The sequence below is a fragment of the Fistularia commersonii genome, chromosome 1 (genome assembly GCF_037954325.1).
Source record: "Fistularia commersonii isolate RoL2024-O1a breed Wild chromosome 1, RoL_Fcom_v1.0, whole genome shotgun sequence".
NCBI lineage: Eukaryota > Metazoa > Chordata > Actinopteri > Syngnathiformes > Fistulariidae > Fistularia > Fistularia commersonii.
The window spans coordinates 23,247,257-23,271,879 of NC_141284.1; the positions used below are offsets into that span (position 1 = coordinate 23,247,257).

The following is a 24,623-nucleotide window of genomic DNA, read 5'->3' on the forward strand; positions in this document are numbered from 1 at the left end:
ACCAGGAATGTTCGGATGCAAGGATGAGCGCTCTACCCCCTACACCATGCTGCCCCACAAGTCCATGGAAATATTAACATTCTGTTGTGCAAAACATATTTGAAGGTTGAGAGAATAATACTCATTATTGATTCTCCCCATACACTAAAGGGTGGTTGGGTGTTGATGATTTGAAAAGACATCCTTTCTACAATGTTTTGGCAGGGATATTAGGAGTCTCTACGCTGCTTACCAGCAGCAGGGTAATCATTCTCTCTGAAACCACCATCATGTGAAGTTGACCCAAAAAGACAGGCAGATGTATGATGTTAGCAGAAACTTTCATGCTGCCTTAACATTCAAATATATCCTGATTTTTTTTTTGTTGCATGTGTAAGTTTCTGTTCCCTTTAATCAATGAGAGCTTGCTGCATGTTGAACGTGCACATGGCTCTAGCTGGCGAGCCCTGCTTGTTTTATTGCATTCAAAATATAGTAACGTCCCACTTCTGTTGACCATGCCGTTCTCCTTCCCCTCCAAATCCTGCTCTGAACCTTCATCTGCATGGAGGTCACGTGATACTGAGTTTTTGCCTTCGGTCAAACTTTTCTTTTAAGTCAGATGATCAGCATACATTCCAGGATTTCACTTGCACTTATACCTTTTCCATCACCAGATAACAATAGTTTGGTTGTTCATATGCATAGGGCTCAAGATGAGTCAATCAAATCACATCACACAGCTTGGCTGTTCATAGTACATGACTCAAACAGTATTTTGTCTGATCTCAAAAACCTGATTGATGTTCACTTATAAGAGCTTAAAAAAAACTTTCAGCCTTGTTATATTGCATTTTCGTCTTGAAAGAAATGTCTTCAGTGTCAGCCTGCTGATTAACTGCCTTGATATTAAACAGGGGTGACAATACTCACTTTGATCCGCTGAGTAACGTAGGGAGGGTCACAGCAGTGAAATAGATGAGTGGAATGTGTCTCTCGTGCCATTGTTACTGTGAGACACTGTATTTTTAAGTGTATTTGAGAGCATGTGTGTCTGGTGATGTATTAAAACTGTTTTCAGAGTCCTGTGAGTGAAGTCACTGATAGATCTTCTTGCTCATTCTTGGAATTCTTTCCAATGGAAACAATCCCGACGCTGATCCCAGTGTGTCAGCAGAGTCTGACCTGCCAACCCCTGACTTCTCCCCGACTCTCAACTATAGTTCACATTAAAGTTGGTCCGCTTTTGCTCCTTGACACATAAATTCACAGCTGGACATGACCCTCCTTACCCCCACATCAACCCTCCTTCTTCCATCTGGTATGTCATGAGGAGAAAAATAATGCTTATCTGATTAACAGCTTTTTTCCATTCCCTCTCTCCATTTTGCTTTCATTCTCCACTTTCAATGTTTTCTTGTTCCTTCTTCATTTTGCCCTTGCGGACTTGAAGCTCATTCTGTTGTTTCAGCATGTTTCCCATCCTTACATGACAAGCAGAAATGTACCCTCTCACACACTTCAGGTTATGTAATGTAAGTCAACATTTCATTATAGACACTGGCTGTTCTTGTAACCTTTCTGTTTTGTACTGCAGCCTTACGGTAGGACATCAAGGCCTAGGCTGTGGATGCATGCAAAACTACGTAAGTACAGTTGCATGTACTTACTAAATCATACTTACAAATTGTAAGTAAGTAATTTTGTCTGTTATTATGAGCCCTGTTTACGTAAGGGAAAGATTCTTTTCCCATGGTTTCTCAAGTGTGAGAAGAAAGTAGAGCTCTCAGGACATGAAGCAAAAAATCTGCTCGTTATTTTTAACATGTCTGGAGACGGCCCACCAAACGTAGACACATATCTGGCACTGTCAACAAGGGGAGGGTATGCTAAAAGGCATACAACAAGAGGGGGGGATTAAAAGGTGAAGGAGTCAAGGAAAAATGAAGATGTTAAAAAGGCTATAATATCATGTGGCACTGAAAAAATCTGATTCTGAATAAGGACAAATCACAGGCTAATCACATGGTTTCCTCTCTTGGTGGCGTATTTAGATAGGGCTTGATGAGATAAGCTAAAATGCAGCTGTAGCAAAATTGACATTTGGAATCTCTGTTGGTGTCACCTTTCCCTCACGAAAACCTATGTATATTATGTTGTATAATTGTGCATAGCAAATGTCATTTGTGATGGAAATACGAAATAATTCCCTCTGTGAGGTCACTGAAGCAACTTATTTTGGTAACATATCATATTCCATTACCATCCTTGCAATCTGTGCAAATGAATGCATGGTATCATTTTACAGAGGCTACAAGGTGGCGTATTAAAAAGATTTAAAGACCAAGTATGGTAAGGTATTAGCATGTCATGGACATTTTCCTAGTTCCAGATCTTTCAGCTGCAAAAAATACATAGTTCATGGCTAATGAATGAAATAGTAGCTCAGTTGTATCTAAATCAGCATCACAATAAGCATCTTACAAGGTACTATTGGGACCGTTTCAACTTTTTATCAGGTATTAATCACAATACCTTTGTGAAATAATTATAACCCTCATCTCGTCGTTAAATCCCTTTTACTTTAATGTATTTCAATTTGGAAAATTCACACGAAACACCAGTCTCAACCACATGACCATGAAATATTTACACAATGTAGGCATGCTGGCTGAAACTTCATCACACCTGCATTTCTGTGAAGGCATTACGAGACTGATTAATAGACAACTAAAATTCATAATTTGATGGATTGCGAGTATCGACTGCATTGTTTCCTCCTCAGGCTTTGAAAGCTCGGATGGATCTCCACTCACTCTTGTCTTGTGTGTCAAGGTGCTAAGCCATAGGTGGCTGCTCTATCATTGCCCATGGTTGGTATAAATAGACAGCTTATGGCCCGCCGCTCTAATCCTTATTAACTTGAAGCCAGCGTGGAAAAAGGGAAGAAAGGAAGTCTAGACAGGGCTAGATAGACACATATATTAAAGATATGGGGATAAAATAAGGCCGTAACAGGGAAAAAAAGGCATGTGCAGGTGTGAGCCACAGACAATGCCTTCAATGTGAAGGGGAAGTGGACTGAAAGGATAAAGGACTTGGGCTAAATCAACCGTGTCCCTGCTTTGAACTACCAAAAAGCACAAGAGGTCATTAAAGGCAAGAATGTTTAAAACAACAAACTAGATGATCCTCCCCTCACAACTATAAACCTTTGTTAAAAGGCTATCAATAGACTTAATAGAAAATAAACCAAAACACAGTGTACAAAGCCCGAAAAAAAGACATTCTATCTTTCCCACATTGGCTTATGTAAGAGCAATGGTATGTCCAACATGAATTAATGTTGTTGGACTCGAGATGTATTTGCTCATTTTATCCAAAGTTGCTGGTCAGAAAAAAGTTGCGTACAATCTGGCTTGCCTTCTGTGTCATTTTATCAGTAAGCAGAACAAAATGTACATGTTTTATGTTTTTCTGGATTTAAATGACCGTGATAGTCGCCAGACAGCACCATTTTTTTTTGTAATTCTCAGAGCAAACTTGATTAGGAGTGCCTGATCAAATTGTTTTTGCTAAATTATCTTGGACAAGCGTCGTTAATCATGTGGATATGCCTCTCTTTTGGAGGTGAGATGGCATCCAAAAAAAAGGGCTGGTTTCAAAGCAAAGTTTTCCATTCCCCTCTGAAGTGATGCGTTGTCCTTTGAGAAGTTTATACTGATAAAGCTATACAGTTCACTCAGTCCCTCAGATAGAGTGCATGCCATAGGGAACAGGTCATGGAAAAGTCTTGAGTTTGAATAAGTGCACTCGCTCTTTTACCCTGTCTGTCAGCCCATCCCTGTCTCACACATGATTCACACACAACCACATGCATGCGCACAAAAGAGTCCATGTGCGTGCTCAAATACACTCAGATATCCACCAATCTTAGTTTGCACACACATCACTTAATGCTGAGGTAATTTGTAACAGTAGAACAACATTACTGAGGGTAAAAGAAACAAATGACATGCTGGAATTTTCACTTCTCTAAAAGGCGATGTTTGGGCACTGACATGAGAAGTATATCATAGATAACATGGGTGAGATTTACTGGTAAATGAGCTCAGTCTGGGGATCGCAAGTCAAGAACACATCAAAATAGGAGAGAGGCAAAAGAAAAGTTGGAAATGAAATGGGTTTACCAATTAAGTGTTTTCAAATATCTTTAAAATGCATTTGTGGCCATTTTTCAAGTCACCTAACATTGAGTGAAATTATCATATACCTGAAGGAAATTAACACTAAAAAAATGTTTTGCTACTGGGATCAAATCTCATATAGGGTACTTCCAATGTCATCAAATTTTGATATTAATGTCATTGTTTGACAATATTAGATTACATTGTACTTTTACTGTCTACATCACAATGTGGCAGATCACATGGTTATTTTCAACTTTTAATATTACAATTAGTACTTTAGTAAGCATGGCGGCACAGTGGCACAGTAGTTAGCGCTTCAGCCTCATAGCACGAAGGACCCTGATTGAATTCTAACAGGGGACCTTTTCGTGTGGAGTTGCCCCAGTTTCCTCCTCAGTCCAAAAACGTGCAGCAGGGTAATAGGGAAAATTGCCCAGATGTGTGAATGGTTGTATTTCTGTATATGCAGCGTTGTGACCAGGCCAGGGTGTACCCCACCTCTCGCCCAAAGGCAGCTGGCATAGGCTCTGGCGACCCTGAGTAGAATAAGTGGAAAACAATGGATGAAAGGAATTTAGTAAACATATTTGCAGATTGGTAAACCTGTTTCTCATATAAAAGAGATAGATAGTGTTAAGATAGGCGTAATTCTCGGTTTTTCAAATTGTCATGCAGGTGTTCTGTGTTGACAATCAGAAAACCTGAAGCCAATCAACTGCGGCCAGTCACTGCTTGCTGAGTTCTTTAAAGCCAGACATAACTAAAGACTGGGGTGGTTGATGTGGATTATGCTGCATCCCACTGTGTGGGTGGCTGAGACCTGGAGGCCAAATACTGTGTGGTTTGAGTTTATGATGGCAGCTGATGTGCAGCATGCCCCAGGGGGGATGGAACCCTCAGTCATACTGTGTGGCTTGTAAGGCCAAAGGCTGTGTGTTAAGGTTAAAAACTGTGAGGGTCTTCATTTCTCCTTTTTCAGTTGTTGCAGAGTTTTTTTCTCCCTTTGTTGTACTACCTGCAGACACTAGGTAATGGATTATTCTCCTTGGGTGGACTTCCTTGGTGTTTTTGTTGTTGATTACATTTTTTACATTACAGTCATTTAGCAGACGCTTCTATCCAAAGTGACTTATAAAAATTGCAATTCAAGAACCGAAGATCCAAAGTACCAGTAGTTGTTTTTCAAAAGTCACCACTCTACCAAATAGCCATCTCCAAACCATACATACATAGATACATTCATTGCTTTGTTTTTTGTTTTTTGTTTTTTTTTTGGTGATTTAAACCGCAGCAAACATGCCCCTTTATAACTATAACTTCACATGTTTCCAGACTTTCATAATAAACTGTACACCAATTATACCTGGTTTTATATTGCCTCTCTTTGAGCTGGGATGTAACAATAGATCATTTTGTGCCCTATACCCTGACAGATCTGTTGAAATAAATATTTATTTCTCCATAATTGGTTATTTTTCCAAATTTCCCAACCTGATGAATCACTGACTCCTGTCTGATTCATAATGCAGTCACCCCCCTCCCCCCCAAGTGAAATCTCCACCGCCCTCGGTGGGAGAATGTGCAGTTAGTGAACGGACCTTGCATAAACAGCACCACCTGTTGACGAGTCGGTGGAAGGGCAGACGAAAGGTGTCCTGTCGTGTGGTCCGCGGCCACGCTTAGTTGCAGTCCTGCAGCAGCAAAGCTTCCTCCATATGAAAAGTCTCCGTGCTAAGTTAAGTTGCAGAACGTTAATTTAGAGGGAGAATCAACTCCCGTCAAACGCCGTCCGTGAAAACTTTAGCTCAGTGGATTTGTTCGCGCAGGTTGTTGAGCAAGCTTTGCTAGTTAGCTGCCTTTAGCACGCTACAAGGAGCTGGCACGTTGCTATGCCGCTATTAGGTGCTTGGACTTCTTGGAGCTAGTCTGTTAGCTCAGCTCACTTGTGAACTTTGATACGCGAGGGAAACAGAAAAGGTAAGTTTAACACATAGCACTATGATGCGCGTATTGTACACACACGCAGTTAGCATAGCATGTAAACACCAGGTAAAACGAGGGCTATGTGTGTTGTGAAACGCTCGCTAGGTTAGCTTTCATGTCGCTGCTTGCCGGGGGCTTGTGAGTGACATGTACATTTTAAGATAACCTACGCTGAGGGGAAGGTTTGTCCGACTGTCATTAATCGGATTATGGACTGCTATCCCGTGGTGTGGTATAGAGGACGCTGAAAAGTAGTTTCCGATAACGTCAACTATTAAGCTTCGGATACCAGTTTGTTAATTCTGTGGAGCATATGCTACAAGCTGTTAGACTGCAGAGATTAGCTTGTCCGCTCGTAAACATATGTCACAGCCACTAGTCGTCTCAAGGTTTATCGGTCAGGAAGCCCCTTGTATGAGACATCTTCAAGATATCTCGTAGATCCGGCTGCCAAGACGAGACATATCAACTCTTGACATGATGCCTGGCAATCTTCACCGAAGTCACCTCATTTATATTGCACTTTGGCAAATAATAGTAAGATTACACACATACGAAAATAAAGTTACCTCCATGTGACCCATGCATTTTTAGAATCAATTTTCAACGAATTCAAAACAAATTGCATTTGAATAGCTTCTTGTGAATATTATCAGTCTGCAATGTTGAAACTGAAGTTTCAACAAGTGTCAAGACAATCAGTTGTGCCATGTCCAAATCTTCATGTAGGACTGCAATTATTCATCAATCGGCCATAGATTATTTGTAAAGAGAACATTGGACCCCCCCTTTTTTATAACCAACTCAGGTTAAACATTAGCTAACTTAGGTCTGTTTAAAGTCCTTTCTTTTTGTGTCCCTGGAACTATGGAAAATGTAAGATTGATAAAGTCTCATAATTCTTTATAGCTCATGTTAGGATTTTATCAACGAAGTGTTTGCTAATCCCAAGTGATTGTAAAATCTACCTATCATTATTGAAGCAATATATATTTGGGAACGATAGATACGGTTAAGCAGCCACTGTTTATCACTTGCATATAGATTTCAGCATCAAGCACAGAAAAGGATAAAACGTTTATTATGTTTCCCCTATGTCTTTTATGGGCTCTTACACAAAGTAATCACATAAGCTGATTTAAGGCATTATCCCTGGATGCTGCAGAATGTATTTCACCAACAGTCTGTAAGGTCAAAAAATCTATTTGCAGCTTTTCCAGTTAAATGTGGATAAAAGTCATCAAGCTTTTCTAACAAATAGCTTTAAAAAAGATTTCAACGTTCTTTTAAAAATAAAAATGATGCTCGTTTGGGTTTAAGCAGCCATTCCATGCATCAAACCGATGGCTCAATATTACTTCTACTTTTTGCTTGAAAAACTAAGTACTACTATATTATTATATTATAATATATATATGATATATTATAAATATAATATATTATTAATATATTATCAATGACATTATCCCTTGACCATTACTGACATGATCTCTTGACTCATTACTTGTAATTAGTACTTTCAGCAATTGATGTTTTGGGGTGATAAAAACCCAATTGTTTCGTTTGTATTTAGTTTGGTTTGTTTGATCCAACTACAGTGGTACTGAGGTTGTAACCCTTTATTCCTGTTATTGTCAATCTTTTTTTTTAATAATCATGGATGTTTGGCTTATAGACTGCTGGTCTTGCAATAATGCCAACTATATTTGTTTTAATTCAGAAGACAGATATTGCCCCTTTTCGATTCTTTTTGTTGTTTGCTTTTGCAATGAAAGTCAGTAGGTAGCATTAAGTGACTCACAAAAGAAAAGAGTCATGTCAGACAGCATTTTAAAAGATAAATGAAGGTATGATCTTTTCGTCCTAAAAGGCAAGTCATTTTTTCAGTCATTTTTGTGTGAGCAGAGGAAGCATCCCTAGCTTTATTGCTGAGGAATACCTTAAGCCTATTTGCTAAGTTTTTACAAATGTGTGATGATGCAAGAAGTGGTGTCTCACCTTTTAGGTGAAAATTTCAAATCTTTCTGTATGTGGTACTATTCTGGCCACTTTTGAGGGCACTCACAGAAAAAACACAGAAAGATAGCCAAAGGAAAGGAATTGGAATCAAGCTTTTGTTTAGCCTAGACATGCCTCACCTCTTAACTCTGTGTTGCTCTGCAGGGATATCTGGTCTTGGCTGAAAGTTAAGAATGCAAAATGATTGCCAGAGAATTCAGACTGGGACTATGAGGAGTATGCAGTCAATTGTATGTGGTGCGGTGTTTGGGGAAGTGCTTTCAGGTCCATTACTGTGGTGATTAAAATAATGTTAAACAAACCCAAATGGATGGGATGAAATCAAACTCTCAAGTGGTTCTAGCCTGAGAGTATGGAAACAAAAGGGTTTCCGTGGATGTGTTATGTAAATAGTGTTAAGTCCCTGGCGTCCCACACCGGTCGGAAGAAAAACATGTTTGTTTAAAATGTTCATAATTCCTTTCACTTGTCTTGCTTCAGGTGTGCAGACTTTTCACTATATGAATAGGCTGGTTTGATTGTTCCAGCAAACACACCCTTAGTGTTCTTGGTGAGTGGGGACTTTGCCTAATTTTGGAAATTGTGCTGAGCAAGTTTGTTTCTCATGCCTCACATTTTCCACCCTTAAAGTCAGTAACCCTAAGTCCCTCCTGCCAGCATTTTCATGCAAACACATTTGCATTTATTATATGCAGCCATTGCACTCTGGCATTATTATCTGTCCTGAGTCATGCTGCTGTGGGTGTTAACAAGGCAAAGGTGCAAGGAGCTTTGGGAGTTTGTTTGGTGGGGTACAAAAAGGGCAAGATCATAATAATTTAGGAAAAAAGGTATGAGCAACAATCCATGAAGGAGAAGAAACCACCCCAGCTTGAGCAAGTGGCCCCCTGTAGAATTAGCTGAGTTGCTGCGTCAATATGGCAATGGTCCTAATCATATTAAAAGTAACTATTCACCTTTTAACCTTTACAGCATAGGATTTAGCCTTAATTGGGCTGGATTTGTGAACATTGTTTTGATAGTTGTTTTTAAATGAGCAAGCAGACACGTGTGAATGACTAAATTAACTCATGTCTCCATTTGAAAGCTTCAGATTTCCATAATTGTAAGAAATGTAAAATGTCTTGAACGAAATGTATGTGGAAAAATGTACGTGGCCATTCCTTGTTTGTATATTTTCAGTCTTTACAATTCCAAGTGGATATGTCTGGATGTCAAAATTGCTAACATCCCATCCAAGAACAGAGCTATTGAATTAGCTCTTTAGATTGTCAGTTTTGAAATAAGTAGTCAATTAATATGTCAAGTGACATGAAAAAAACCTGCCTCTCGATCTGATGATCTCTGTATTAATGGACTACACCTGTTTAAAATGTGTTTGCTTATCTGTTCTTTTGCTTTGTGGATATTTTTTCTCTGCACAGGCATTTGCAAATGACTGTGGTTAATAAGACATCTAGAAGAAATTCATCCGAACATGGTAATGATTTCTGGTTCTCAGAAAAATAACAGACTCTATGTGCTTAATTATATATTTTCATGCAGCATGGAAAGAACACTGTACAGGGTATTCAAAGTGTTCTGAGTCAAATATTATTAGTCAGACAAGAAAACAGTTACTGATCTCATGACAGAAATGTTCCAAGCAATCACAAATTAGGATGTTAATCATATTGCTAGTGGAATGGTTTTCTTCAGATCATGACCCTGCTTTGCAATGCCTCACTTTCCTGGTGTAAATGCTCAACTTCCTGTCAGTTGACCATCGTGCTGTCTCTGTGCGACTCAAATACTGTGAATCCGTAACCCATAAACAGACACCGCAGCTCATCTCACAGAAAGGCACGCACATTAAATTAGCATAGTAAACAGTACTCTAAAATATTAATTTTCTACGGATTGAGTATTGTATGGTTGGAGCTGTGTGTAGAGAAAGTAATGACATAACTGTTACCTGTGGTTACTATAAGTGTAGCAATGTGCTCTGGTCTCAAAGAATTGTTACATAAAACATTGTTTTGCAAAACTGACAAATTAGAGGAAATATTACATGTATAAAAACTTTTAACGCCCAGTTTGCAGGACTAATAGGGTTTAGGTTTTCAGGTCTATGTTAAACAAGGTAATTAAAGGTCGGTTATTGTATTTTAAAATGGAATTCGACCTGAAAGCACAACTGGACTTGAAGCTCTTTAGAATTTATGTTCATCATTCATCCTTTTTGCATATTCACACAGCAGACCTTGCATCATCTGTTGATCCTAATTGGGAAACAACTATTTTTGTTACTGTGGGCAGCCTATTTCATTGAAAATTAGTAGAGTTACATCTAAGAATCATCTTCTTCTTCTTCTTCTTCTTTGGGCTTTTCCCGTCAGGGGTCACCACAGCGAGTCAACTTTCTCCATTTAACCCTATTCTCTGTATCTTCCTCTCTCACACCAACTACCTTCATATCCTCTCTCACTACGTCCATAAATCTTCTCTTTGGTCTTCCTCGAGACCTCTTGCCTGGCAGCTCCAATTCCAGCATCCGTCTACCAATATATTCACTATCTCTTCTCTGTACGTGACCGAACCATCTCAGTCTGGCTTCTCTGACCTTCTCTCCAAAACATCGAACATGTGTCGTCCTCGATTATTATAAGTAGTAATTTTTCTGAGATGATCAAGAACACAGGGGTGGCTGAATCATGAAAATGAGAATGAAGGTTTGCCTTGCATATTATTTGGGGGGCACTTTTTGAGTGATGATTTCCACATGTGAAATAATGGAAGCTGAACAGGCTTGCTGTGTCACTAAAATGTTCTGGGATCCCCATTGCATGTCCAGATGAGTCTTTTCAAACGTCAAAGTTATGTCATGGACAGTTGAAGGTCCTGTTACTCGGTGTTGAATTTCTGAAAGGATCAGAAGCTCATCTCACTTTCCCCAGATGATATGACCGTGTTTTATTTCCTGCTATGATGTGGCTGCTGTTACAGACAATGTTCATTTAACTTGCTCGCGTTTTATTCAGTTTCATATTGTCATATCTTTTTTTCACTTCAAACCACCAAGAAGTCTGCTGTTTAGAAAGTTTTCATGTCATGCTTGACCATATTCATATAAATGCATCTTATCAATCCAAGATTGTCTTTATCAATTAATTCTACAAATCACAACAGAACTATCTCTCTGTTTATCTGTTAACTTTTTTCAGCCTTCCACTGTTGTGTGAAATTTACCTGCTGGTAAATAATCATTTACTACCTTCAGATTAAAAAAGAGAGAAACAACTTCAGCTGAGTAGTTTAATGAGATAATTTAGATTAATTCGCTCAGCTTCAGCTTTTTTCCCCCATTCATTTTCCCCACTGCTTTGTTTTATAGGATTTCTCCTGCTTATTCCACTTGATTGATTGAATCCTGCAATTTGGTGTGTGTGTGCGTGTGTGTGGACTATTTGTAAAACCCAACTGGGGAATGCACACCAAATTGCACAGGAAACAACGTAACACTTTTGTTCCTCCTGGCAAAAATCATAAGATTTCATAAAGGCACGGCAATTGACTGTTCAGCCATTCGATGTTTCATATAAAGCAGAAAACATTTAAAGCTGTTCCACAAATGTCTCATTCAACTTGACTGAACTTTCTTTGGTACACTTCTACAAAATAAAGCGATAGAGCCATGCATTCCACTCACACTCAGCTGTTGTCGTCTTGTTTGCATCATATTTCACTGGCATCTCACAGATTTCTCAGAGGCGTTTGCTAATTCATCCATTTAACATTGTGTAACGCAATCTTGCACCACCTTTCCCCCTTTTTCTGCTACATAGGCAGTCCATTCCTAGCCAGGCTCCATTTGTTATATACATTTTTCCACCTTGTGTTATCTGCTCATCTAAACTTATCTGCTGTTTATATGGGACCCCCCCCTCCTCCCAAAAAAAAGAACATTATGGCAAGCAGGTATTGTTTATTTCTATTGCACATCGCACTCACACTAAGTACATGACACTGCACAGGTCTTACATTCAAGAATTTGAAGTAACAGCCACACTTTATTTAGTAACTGTGCACCCACGATTCGTTACCCACAGCCAGAAAGGATCCCCTATTTACATTCCACTCCAGGAATGTCTACCCTGGTTTTTCCACTGTTTGTGGGAATATGTTGGAAGAACTGCAGGCTTTTGATGAGGGATGATAATCATGTTTGTTTCATAGTACAAAGTTACTCCTGTGGTAATCCATTTCATTTTTAAAATTTGTATGAAGAACAAATCCCGCCGACTCTCAACGTCCCACTTAATCTTGCCTTGTTCATTTTTCCACAGATGGCTTTATCGGTGCGGGGCTTGTACTTCATGGTGACCCTGTTTTTGGGCAGTTTCCTTGGAAGTGTCTTCATGCTGGGTCCAGTTTTGCCCCTCATGCTCCTGTCCCCGGCTTGGTACCGCTGGATCACTGATCGCATCGTTGCCACCTGGCTCACCCTGCCCGTGGTGTGTACTCTGGCTTAGCATCGACCCCGTCTCCATCTCTGTGTGCCATTGGGGCTCAAGTGTCCAGTGTTATTTTTTTCGTCATTGCACACCCCTCAGTCACATTTTAATTTTGTGAGAAGTAGTTTCCTCAGACTTTTCCTCAGACTTAACTTATTAACCACATTGTGATCACCCTTGATTAAAATGTGAGCTAATCATCTTTACAGTGACCACGCAGTTTGACAGTGTCATTAATTTATTTTTCTTTCTCACATTTTGTGAAAACATATTTCATAATCTTTCCCCTTTTCAGCTCATCCTCTCTCCCTCTTCATTCTTTTTAAATTGTCAATCCTGTCTTCTCCAATCATCCATCTCTTTGTCTCCCTCACATCTTTCTTTCTCTTTTCACCTTATCTTTTTATCCTCCTTCCAATCCTGTTATTCTCCCCTTCATAGTCGTTGCTGGAGCTGGTATTTGGGGTGAAAGTAGTAATAACAGGTGATGCCTTTGTTCCGGGGGAGCGCAGTGTCATCATTATGAACCATCGTACCCGTCTCGACTGGATGTTCCTCTGGTGCTGTCTGCTCAGGTACAGCTACCTTCGCCTGGAGAAGATCTGTCTCAAGGCTGCCCTCAAGGCTGTGCCTGGCTTTGGTGGGTAAAAAAAAAAAAATTAACTGCTCTGCTTCTTCTTGCAGTAAAAAGGGTTTGCACATCAAGTTCTTTATTTAGGCCTTGTCATAACATACACCAGAGAATTAAATTAATGCTTCCTCTTTTTTTTTTTTTTTAATGAAGCCAGATGTTGATCATTTTTGAGAATGGTAGGAACGTTCTGATTGAGTACAGGTCCACGGCATAGGTTCAACTTTAGTTTACAAATAACTCATATTATGAAAGGCAGTGTCTGCTTTGAAAGTCCCACAAATAATCAGTTACCCGGAAATACTTTGCATACTTTCCAGGCTGGGCAATGCAGGTGGCCTGCTTCGTCTTCATTCAGCGCCGTTGGGAGCAGGACAAGAAACACTTGGAGAACATGCTGGATTACTTCTGTGACATCAGAGAGCCCCTGCAGCTGCTGTTGTTCCCCGAGGGTACAGACCTCACTGGTAAGAAATAAAGATGGCCATACTTCACCCAATCATGAGATGGATTATCTACATTGCTGTTGTTACTCTCTGGATGCACTGATTTTTCTGGAGCTCAATGTGGCCGAACAGCCATATTGCACCTCTGCACTGACACTGTTATGCAAACACAATTTCAAAGCAACGCTGCCTGGCCAAATCCCTAGATACACACCCCACAAAGCCATTTCTGCACGCGTGCTTTGAACTTTGATTCGAACCAACAAGTTACACAGGGGTCTAAAGCCACAAGTATCCCAAGTAGGGAAAACTCAACTTCTTTTTACATGTTCTGATGCCATTGTGGGTCCAGTGATGTTACATCATAATTGACCCATCTTTAAGGCTTTCATTTTGGTTGGCATGTCTGTGAATATGGGTGTTTATGTACATTTAAGCCTCCTCAACCCCAATGCTCCCTCTGCCCTTTCCTTGAAGCATATACTTTTTTATTTATTCATAGGATCATAAATCCTCTTAAAACTCACATGACCCTGTCAGGTCCTCTATAACTATATTGTTTATGAACCCTTATGTCATCAGCGCTTTCCTGCTATGAATTCCAAAGAACCGTTTGATTTAATGTTCTTTACTGCTCTCAGAAATGTGCCAGCACTTGTTGGTGATGGTAATGAAAGTAGTCACATCCTGTAACAACTAAACCAGTAAATTTTGTTCCTAATGAAATGCCTGTATTTCTTTTATTTGATACCTCTTGGGCTCAATTTTTTTGAACATTTTTAATTTAATGCCTCTGGAGGGTTAATTATTGATTTCATCAGTTTAGGACTGATCTGAAAGACTCAGATCAGTCTGAAAGATCTGAAAGACAGAAAATCAAGGTAGAATATCCTTAATATCTGGCTAAATGAAGTGCTGTCCTATACATCACAGGCCTACCTCTGCAGATGTCCGTTTGTTTTACTGCCATTGGATACCATAGTCTGATGCTTTTCTTTTATGAATAAAGAAAAAATCTGTTGTGATTACAGCTGGCAAGGCTTATTCTCTGCACCTTTGTCCTGCAGAAAATACAAGAGCAAGGAGCGACGCATTTGCTGACCAGAACAACCTGCCAAAATTCGAGTATGTGCTCCATCCACGCACCACCGGATTCACGTTCATTGTGGACAGACTGCGGAAAGGTCAGGTTTGTTCTATATAAATTGATTCTGAAGTCATCAAAGGTATAAATTAAACCAGTAATGAGACACTTATTAAAATGGTCATCCATAAAGTTTTTGCCTTGGCACCTGCTCTCACTGCAATGTTTTATCAGGGCAACCAGGGAAAATGACATGCTACCACGATGAAGTCATTCCAATGATGCTGTTTGTAGGAGACGGATTATACCTGTTATTCTAGAAATACACAGGCCTTTGCGTCATCCCACTGTCAGCCATTACAGTACCCCTGAGATTCTTATGTTTCCCTGTGAGCTCATGCTGGCTGGCCGCCAGAGTTCTAAAATACCACCTCTGGCCCTCCTCTCTCCCCTCCTGGATGCTGAACATGGCACTAACTCTCCAAGCAGGTGTTGTGAATCAGCGTGATGTCGTCAGATTTGGCAGATTCTCCTCTCCCTTTCTCCGCGCCGCAGATTGACATGCCATGCAGTTTGCCTTTGACCAAGTCCACTGTGTCCCCCTCAGCTCTATTTTTACCGTAGTACAACTGAGCTGTAGAGGAGCAGGTGCTGGCAGGTGTCATCCGGTCCACTTGATACCCCATTCAGATCCCCCTCCCCAGCATGGTTGGGAGTTTTAAAGGCAGAGAAGGGATAAAGCCTTAAGCCCCTGGATAATTGGAGGTACATGTGTAATGGAGTTAAGAGCAGGGATCTTGATGTATGCGTAATACATTTACAATAACCAGTGTGTATGTGGAAAAGACATGGCATTAAGCCTCCCGGCAGGCTCATGTCCTCATGGCTGTAATTGAACACAAATCATGGCTGTGTGTGTGTAGGTTGGTATGAGAACATTCTCACTGTATTATTGTACCGTCCATTTTTTGTGATGTTGAACTTTGCGATTCGTAATTTTATCTTTCAACAATCTCACCCATGGCATTGGATTTTAAAGGCTATTACATTTTTCATAATCCGGCACAAAATTTTAAAAAGCATTTTCCCGTTTTTTTTTCCACTCCTTTCATGACAGTGAATCCCTTTGCATTAGCAATGATAAAATGTTATTCATAAATTGTTAATTAAAATGTTTAAAACACGAAAAAAAAACAAAAAACACTTTCATTGTTTTTGCTGTAAGAAATTACTTGACTGATGGAAAATGGCAATGTAATTTTGAAAGTAGGAACAAAACATCAGTTTATTTCAAAATACATCAAATGCTGCTGTGTTCAGAAGCCTTTTACTTCATTGGCCTCAGTCTATACATTTTAGCTGACTGGACTGACATGTGATTGGCCATAGCAAGGTAGATAATGTGAAATATGGAAAGTTTTGACATTAATATTGAGATTTTTTTTTAATTACTAATCTACCTCTGGTCTGAGCTGTAACCACTACAGCACTATAATTCAAGTGATCTTCTCAGTATTAAAATCAGCTATTTTCCTGTCTTTTTTACTGGGTTGCTTTGGATACATATAAAACCTGCTTTTGTCTCCCTGATCATAGGAGACAACCTTGATGCCGTCCATGACATTACAGTGGCGTACCCCAAGAACATCCCTCAGACCGAGCGACACCTCATGTTGGGGCTCTTCCCCCGTGAGATCCACTTCCATGTCTGCCGCTATCCAGTGGCTTCCCTGCCAGCGTCGTCCTCCGCCCTTGAGTCCTGGTGTCGGAAACGTTGGGCCGAGAAAGAGGCTCGTTTGCGGGACTTCTACTCAGGCCATCCGCGGGGCTTCGACAGAGACGGCGTCGCGCATGTGCCGCCTTGTAAATCAGAGTTGCGCGTGGCTCTGATCAAAGCTGCTTCGCTGCTGTACTGGAGCAGTTTTATTGCTCTGTGCTTCACCGGCCTGTGGCTGTCTGCCCCGATCAGGCTGTACTTCCTGGTCATGGTGGGATTGTATATGGCCCAACAGAAGCTCATCGGGGGGCTGGAGCTGCTGGAGCTGGCCTGCCATCGATACTGGAAGTCCATGGCCGCCAGTGTTGGTGAGAAAAATAAGATGTTGGGTGAAAAGATGCAGTGACGAAGGGTTTGCTGGATGGTGAGATGGTCACTGGTGACACCCAGGCATCGGCTGTAATTGCTGGTGGTTCAGTGGAGAGCTCGAGGATCCCTTTCAGGGTCTCAATATAAAATGCCTTTAGAAAGGGAGTGCATCTCCTGACAGTATGCATGGCTTCAGTGGAGAGACCTTACCTTTCTGTCCAAGATGGTAGGAGTAAAAGGGAACTTTGTTTACATCTGTGTGTTGGGCTCATAAGATTCGGCAGACTGTGTCATTTCCCCCACTGTCTCTTCCTTTTTTAGTCACTGTTTAGCTTGCTGTCTGTACACTTTATCTGTTAAGATTGTGTATTATACAATCGATGAGAACCTCACTGTGGACATGCGACATGTAACGACGCACTTAGTATTTCCTATACTGTTGCCATGTATTCGAAACTGGTTTTATTGTGTTGATTGTTTATCTGTCATAAATTTTGGATCACAGCCATATTGCAAGCAGCCTATACGTGTGTGAACTTGACAACAGTTTTTGAATTGAATTCAACGATTATTGAATCAGCAAACTAAGTGGACCGGAGTAGGAACTGGACGTAAAGTCTTAAGTAGTCTGGGGAAAAAAAGGGCAGTTCTTTAAACAAACAAAAAAAAAAAAAAAAAAAAAAAAAAGAGTAAACCGGTAAAGATGTGAAACATGGTCTACCCTTGCTGGGTACAATCATTTTTAAAATGAATCTGGGAATTTAATACATTCCCATTACATTCTTTGAGATTACTTAAGAAGAAAATGCTTTTAGCTATACAAAGAAGGCTGCTCAAGTAGGTTTTGCACAAAAAAGCCAAAGGTGAAAAGCAGACCTAAGTTTAAAAAAAAAAATGCCCTAAAGACTTTAGTGTGTTAGGAGAGCTTAGCTTCACCCCCCACGTAAAAGGTTCCCCTCATCTACACCAAGGAACAATTGCAACCATAAACTACTCAAAATCAGAGATTAAATTGAGAATCCTTTTTTGATAATGGCAGAAGCAAATGTGCCCTTTTTGGGAATTCAAAGATACCTTGTAGAGGCAGGATGTGGATGGTTCAGGGCTGGGAGAATATCCTGTTGAGACAACATTACCCCTGTGTGTACACGGTGGTACAAAGGACCACACTTGGAGTGGAAAAACTGTCCCTAAACTCAACTTAATCCAAAAAAGCCCTGTAATGCCCACCTCTCACTTTGTCCCTCTGGAGGACCAGCATCGATGCGCCCCCTAAACTCGATTAGCAAATGACAGCTGAGATAGCCTCTTCAATTGTGCCAAAAAAGGACAGAAATTGAAACAGGGTCTGAGTGGCGCTTCAACCACACTTTAATCTGTTGACCCTCCTGGCTACTGGGCTCAATACCATTTCTAACCATGTTGTTTTCTGAGAGTTTTGTCAGACACTCAGGAGCTTCTTTAGCGCTGCAGTTTGGTCAACCACTCGAACAGCCAAGGCCCCCCTCCTATTTTGGGAGAAGAGTCTTACAGTTTAAGCTGCAAAGCAGGGTTGGCTGACGCATCTGTTTTGTTTGGATTAATCAATGCTGTTGTCAAAAATATAAAGGGGTTGTTTTCCAGTCACTGTGATGTTACCAATCTTATCAGCATGTAGTTTCCTACCAAACATGGTACATACTCATGCCTACAACCAACAGAAAACTCCTGATCAGCTTGAATCTACATGTATGACTTGTGCTGTTTTTTTTTTTTTTTTTTTGGTGTTTTTTTTTTTTTTTGTTGCTCATTTTTATCACTTGCCGATGCTGGACCTCTTACAAATCCCTGTCCTCAGGTAAACAGTGTATGAAAAGAATAAATCTATAGCTAAATATATCCATTCAAGTCTCACATTGTTCTTTCTCATTTTTTTTCCACCTGTGTGAATTTTGGTAATTACGTTTTTTGCATGCATATGAAGTTCATATAAACGTAAAAAGCCTTTTGTAATTGATGAGTCATTCCTATTATGCAAAGCTCTTTACCCTGTGACAGGCAGTCTTGTCTATTTATCTCGTCAGTCTCTTCACCTATAATGTACCTATAATCAAACCCACTATACTGTGGTAAGTGAGTGAACTAGAACTTAAATGCTCATGTTACACAATACCAGGCTCATTGTTTGGCCTGTTTTACACATGTTCTACTCTGGTGCAGACAACCAAAAAGGTCAAGAGCTTTGAAGGTGAATTGCAGTCACCATAGTAACAAATGTTGTCCTCCCTGTCGCCTAGCAACCGGATGTGGAGTGATGTCAATGGAAAGCATGCTATTTTCTCCTGCTGACAGAATGATGTCACTCCTTTGTGTGTGAGGCTGGTGGAAAGAGTTCATTTCTGTATTCTGTATCGCTGCTCTGCTGGAATAAAGAGAGGGGATGTGATGTTGACGCTCCATGGGGTTAAAGACAATGATGACCTAAAATAGCTGTTTGTAGATGAAGGATCATTGGCCACTGAAAAATGCAGTTGTTCTCTTCTTTATCCTGTCTTATTCACTACGCAAATCGTCCTCTGCATCTTAATATAGCCTCCGTCGTGTTCTGATTGGTCACACAGTGGGTGGAACTGAAAAATATCATTTTGCATAACGCACCAAAAAAAATTTTCCTTTGCACCCCTTATAGAATAATTTATAGAGCACTTGAGTGTCTGCACTGGCGCACTGTAAATATTGAGCTGAGTGTCTTTGGAGCTGCTGTATTTTCTTGTGCAAGAGTGCAGTCCATGTAATAAGGGTAGTGGAAAAATAGCTCCAAGTGTGAACACAAATAAAGACTGTCACATCCAGAATGGTGCCATGTCAATCCAGTTGCCCACAGACTAATAGGATTAACAAGGCAGTGTAATTATCCTTATCTGGCCAGATGGCTTTCTCAATAGACAGCAGACAATCCTGAGGTTGTACCAGGACAAAGTCAAAAGACTAATATGAATTATAAAAGCAGGAGGGCCAGCATTCAGGAGATGGAGCCTCCTTTTTTGCCTTCAGTCATGTCCAGCATTCAAATGGCATCAGATAAGCTCATGAAAAGATTTAAGTTTATCTTGATTCTGTTAGTTCAGTATCTTGTCAAAGGAGAACAGAGCGAAATGCAATGTACTCAAAAATTGACCAGCACAGTAATATTTGTCTTGCCTAAATTTAGTTCTCTTTTTCAGGAGTATCCAGAAGTAGCTTTGGAAAGCAAGCCTGTTGTCAATTCCACAGTGACTTAGATCCACGAACATGATAACAAAGCTATGAGTAAGTATCGCACCACTGCTACGTTAATGTGTGAATCAGAGGTGAGTCAGCCTATTTCTAAACCCAATACAGTAAAAGCTCCACATGTGGGGAGTGTCAGTGATGACTGAATATATGGGATTAAAACAGGATGCACAGCGTGTTTTACTTTTCCTCACAGTTGTTGCATTCTTTGCCATATTTTCTCTCTGGTGTTTCAACTGCCATTCTCCTTTGGTAAGCATTTAATCTACTTGAGTATATTCCTGAAGGATGTATTCCTTTTCTCAGCATCTGGGAGTGACATCCATGACATGGATTTCCAAATTGCAGTGGGGCTCCTCAGGCTGTGTCGACTAGGCTGACGTCAAGAGACAGGCCATGGGGGGCAACATCATGCTTCCAAGGAGAACGTCTTCAGAGACCACTCTGTCTCTCGATACTCTTCTGCCACCTAGAGGCCTGGGTGAACTCGTATGAGTTATTGATCATTTAGCTGCAAAATACATGAGTTTATCTGGATTAAACATCAACCTTTACTCAAAGGATCTTTTAATAATTGTCTAATCTGGTTCTTGTGAATTTAGTCCGCATAGTGACGGGGAGCTTTAATCAAAACCAACAAGCAGAGCCAAGGAAAACAGTTTCTTTACTTAAATAAAACACCACAGGAGCATTTTTTCAAATTTCAAATAATTAAAATGCAGCATATGTGAATAAAGAGCAAATTAAAATACTGGGGGGGGGGGGCTAACTAAAAAGTCCAAAGTCAAAAACAAATTCAAAGTATTTTTTCCATGGCCGTACATGGCACTGACTTGTCAAACTTGGCAAAATGGATGGTGGCAGCGCTTGGGGAAAAAAAAGCCAATTATATGATACACGTTTTGTAGAAATGACAACTTGCTCAGTTTTGCAAAGACAATGTCACAAAATGAAGGCCCGGGCCATTCATTAACCTGAAAACATGCATTCTTGATTGAGATATTCACAGCACACTATCGCTGACCTGGTTCGAGGAGGACTCAGAAGCTCATTTGGCTTTATCTGAAAAGGAACGGGCCATCTAATGACCAACATGCCCATTGCCTCAGATCCTAAAGAGGATGGAACCCCAGCTGTACAAAATGTAGGTAACCACTAGCTGCTCAGCATATACAAGAATTTTGGCTCTTTTTTTTTTTTTTTTTCAATTCCAGCGCAGTTCGGCATAACAATGACAGTATCTGTTGCTATTGTTTTTTTGTAATATCTTCTGTGGCGTTTACACAATCTATCCAGTCTTATCTTGCAAACTTCAGATGCATATATGCCTTGCCCTAACACTACCCCAAAACTAGCAGGCAGACAGTGAACAGCGCTACTGCACCTCAGACACACTCCTCCTACGTCAGAGTGAGGACACATGGCTGGAGGGCTCGCGCTCCTCTTCACACAGCACAGCGCGCAGACAGAATTGATGCTAACCAATTGAGAAAGTACAAAAGAATTACACTGCAGCATCAATTGTACTGTCTAGGACCTCACTTCCATGTCTTTGACTGTGTTCGAGAATGTCACGAGAATTAATGATGAATACTGTCGAGCAAAGCAAGAGAGCACCTGACTGCCCTCAAAGAAAGTGGTTTGCAGCATAGCATTAGCATCAGGGTGTGCAGCTAAAAAAATGAATATCAGAGTGTTCAACTGCTGGTTCTTTATGATATATGACTATATATTGTTATTATAATGAGGACTATATTTTAAAAATGTCGTGTTCCTCATGCTGATACAGTCCTTTTCATTTTCTAGTTGTTCTTTCTCATTTTCAGGGGATTTCTGGTGAATTACTGAATGCAACATCTTAAATATTGTTGTCACTCTGCAAATTACTATAAAATGAAATTAATCATGAGCTGGATCCACACAATAGCATAAATTTCTTATATTTTTCGAGAAATAAAATCAATCAGTATGAATATACTGCCCATCCTTAATTAGTTCGGTCTTTTTCATACTATAAACACTGGACCACAAGTTATGAAGAAGAAATTGATATGGAGGCAATTAGCCAGTGTCACAAATACAGCAAGATATAATACACAACACAGAACCTCAAGACCCACGAAAGCCTCATGTAGAGTGACATCTTCATTGGCTGCATAGAGTTGGTTAATTTATTGACCTGTATCTGCACAATGAGCATGCTAAGGAGGAACGTAGTGATGCGATTTGTGTGTCACTGACCAGGTCTGTTGTCATGCTTGGTGTGATTGCCATATGAAAAAGTGTGGAGCATGCTGTGGACTGGCTGTGAGAATTCTGTGTAAACGTGCTCAGCAGAATCCCTGGCTGTTTTGGGGAGTTGAGGGGGGGGGTTCCCTGACACCTACTGAATAAGAACTCCCAACAAGAAAAAACCCAAATCAGCAGCGTTCTAAGGTCAGGGATCCAGGGCTTGGGGGGGGTTGCTAAATCTGCAGATGTTGGTTTGCAGTGAATCGGCAGGCAGGGGGATGCAGGAGAAGGAAAAGACTCAAAATTGAGCTTCCTTTTTGAGTTACTCCAAGGTTTGGCATTCATGAGTTGTCAGACGGGACATGCTCCTCAAAGCCCTCGCTCTCCCTGACCAACGCTCTCTCAAGGATCACCCGGCCCTCCTTGTATCGCTGACTGTCCTCTGTCGCAAACTCGTAGATCCAGCCAAGCTTGCTGTTGCAGTTCTTGCAGCTGACATCCCTCACCATGTGCCTGCCCGTAAGCATCACTCTGTCCTGGACCTCACTGTACTGAAGGTTCACCACCTGTGCGGTTGAGATACAAACATGAAGCAGCATTCTGAAGAGTTTTTGATGAGAATAAAAAAGGTGGCATATTGATCTTTACCTTGTTGAAAAGGAAAGCCCTCCCCGTGGCTCCTGTGAAACGTGTGGAAATAAGTTCAGAGCGATTGGTTAGGATGGTGTCACAGTTGGCACAGGAGAAGAGGCGTGTCCCACCAATGTGGTCCAGGAAGATTCGTCCCATTTTCAAGTGTTCTAAGAAAAATTAAGAATAGCATCAATGCCAGGAAAAACATATGTATACAAATATACATTTTTTCATATGAGAAAGAGTCTTTAAAAAAGAATTTTTAAAATTTGGAATAAAGAATGGAAACCTGCATTATAAGTTGCAGTTGGACTCCTTCACACAACTACACTAATTGGACAATTTGATCAGTCACTCAATTTTCTTTAAGTCTAAAATTAAGTCATATAGAGAAAAGGAACAAACAGATAAACTATTTATAAAAATAGAAATGAGTAAGTTACTCAGTACTATTATATTCTAAACGTGTGATTTATTTTAGTTGATCTACACTTGTAAAAGTAGAATATCTACACACATAAAATCAATTTCCATCACTTAGTTGGACAGAATTTCACTTCGCCTTAGTCTTCAGATAAGAAAGGCATTGAATTTAAGATTGCCTCACTGTTAAATTATAAAAGTGTCTGTCAAGAGTTAGGGTGGCATGGCGTTTCAGTGGTTAATGCTTCCACTAGAAGGTCCCTGGTTCAATTCCGGGGGGTGGGGTGGGGTGGGGGGAGGTCTCCACGTTCTCCCCATGTCTGCATGGTTTTCTTCTAGTTTCTCCCCCAAAGTCTAGAGACATGCAGGATGTTCTTTTGAGACCTTGAATTTCCAAGACGCGTGAATGTGAAAATGGATAGATGTATGTATCTATATGATGACTGAATGGTTGCACTTCTGTATGAAAGGGTGAATGGCTGTTATGTCTGTATATGTGGCCCGACGATCGACTGGCCCTGGATGCCCCCATGACAGGCAAGGCTAGGCTACACTACATCCTGAGTGCAGGACTAGCAGTATACATGATGGATGAATAAATGAATGAATGTTTTGAGAGCTGTTTTGATGCGCTGAATAAATGAATTGTAGAAAACACTGATCTGAAAGTCTCGGCAAAGCCAAGCACAATGAACCAGAATTTTTTTCAGACCAGTGTTTTGGTATGACGTGTGTGCGTCTGTGTGTTATTTCTGCCTTTCTACATGTTCAACAGACGAAACACTTTTCGTTCCTGGACCAAGTACCGTCAGGACCTTTAACTCCCAACGGCAGCTAACAGACGCTGAACTTCGTTGTTACAAGTTGAATAAACTGACTGAATAAGAACTACATTGTTGCGTTAGCCGTTCGGCTAACGTCGTCAATACTAAAAGTAAGGAGGGGGCGAACAGCGGGATGAAAAACAAATTTTTTACTTGTCGCTCACAAATCGCTGGCTCTTACCTTTCGTACTTTGGTTGAACGCCGGAAAACGTTTCCAACCGAACCGCTGTCAGTTAAATTTGGAAGAGTTTCGACGCTTCTCTCTAATTTTGCTATTTTGTCCGTCGTCGTCGTCGTGTCTTTGTTGTTCTGCTTCAGCTGTTCCTGTCTGCTGCTGCGCTCGACTA

At 40.5% G+C, this 24,623-nt stretch overlaps 2 protein-coding genes and 1 long non-coding RNA gene across 6 annotated transcripts; 2 read left to right on the top strand and 1 right to left on the bottom strand.

The window, feature by feature from the left end:
- Positions 1 to 5,795: 5,795 nt before the first annotated feature.
- On the top strand, positions 5,796 to 18,789 carry lclat1 (lysocardiolipin acyltransferase 1). 4 transcript variants are annotated; one of them, XM_086155221.1, is made up of 7 exons: positions 5,814 to 6,146; positions 9,596 to 9,651; positions 12,497 to 12,664; positions 13,106 to 13,304; positions 13,616 to 13,762; positions 14,809 to 14,925; positions 16,422 to 18,789. In XM_086155221.1, exons 2-7 carry the CDS (start codon positions 9,649 to 9,651, stop codon positions 16,946 to 16,948), a joined length of 1,161 nt encoding a protein of 386 aa, XP_086011347.1. In that variant the 5' UTR covers positions 5,814 to 6,146; positions 9,596 to 9,648; the 3' UTR covers positions 16,949 to 18,789. The 4 variants fall into 4 exon arrangements, with proteins under 4 accessions (XP_086011355.1, XP_086011347.1, XP_086011339.1 ...); XM_086155229.1 differs by lacking the exon at positions 9,596 to 9,651 and having other exon boundaries at positions 5,796 to 6,146; XM_086155213.1 differs by lacking the exon at positions 9,596 to 9,651 and having other exon boundaries at positions 5,815 to 5,903; positions 12,495 to 12,664.
- A 1,321-nt stretch (positions 18,790 to 20,110) lies between these two features.
- On the top strand, positions 20,111 to 21,167 carry LOC147237866 (uncharacterized). Its single transcript, XR_015106810.1, has 2 exons — positions 20,111 to 20,199; positions 20,470 to 21,167. It is a non-coding gene; the product is annotated as an uncharacterized LOC147237866 (long non-coding RNA).
- LOC147237867 (protein yippee-like 5) lies at positions 20,810 to 24,623 on the bottom strand. The gene is made up of 3 exons (XM_086155253.1): positions 24,457 to 24,623; positions 23,044 to 23,195; positions 20,810 to 22,961 (listed from the first exon to the last, which is right to left on the bottom strand). Exons 2-3 carry the CDS (start codon positions 23,182 to 23,184, stop codon positions 22,737 to 22,739), a joined length of 366 nt encoding a protein of 121 aa, XP_086011379.1. The 5' UTR covers positions 23,185 to 23,195; positions 24,457 to 24,623; the 3' UTR covers positions 20,810 to 22,736.

Coding starts and splice junctions, on each gene's coding strand:
- lclat1 (XM_086155213.1), top strand. Junction 13,305..13,615: donor CAAGGCTGTGCCTGGCTTTG/GTGGGTAAAAAA, acceptor CATACTTTCCAG/GCTGGGCAATGCAGGTGGCC. Junction 14,926..16,421: donor TGTGGACAGACTGCGGAAAG/GTCAGGTTTGTT, acceptor CCCTGATCATAG/GAGACAACCTTGATGCCGTC.
- LOC147237867 (XM_086155253.1), bottom strand. CDS start 23,184: ATGGGACGAATCTTCCTGGACCACATTGGTGGGACACGCCTCTTCTCC. Junction 22,962..23,043: donor GGGCTTTCCTTTTCAACAAG/GTAAAGATCAAT, acceptor TCAACCGCACAG/GTGGTGAACCTTCAGTACAG.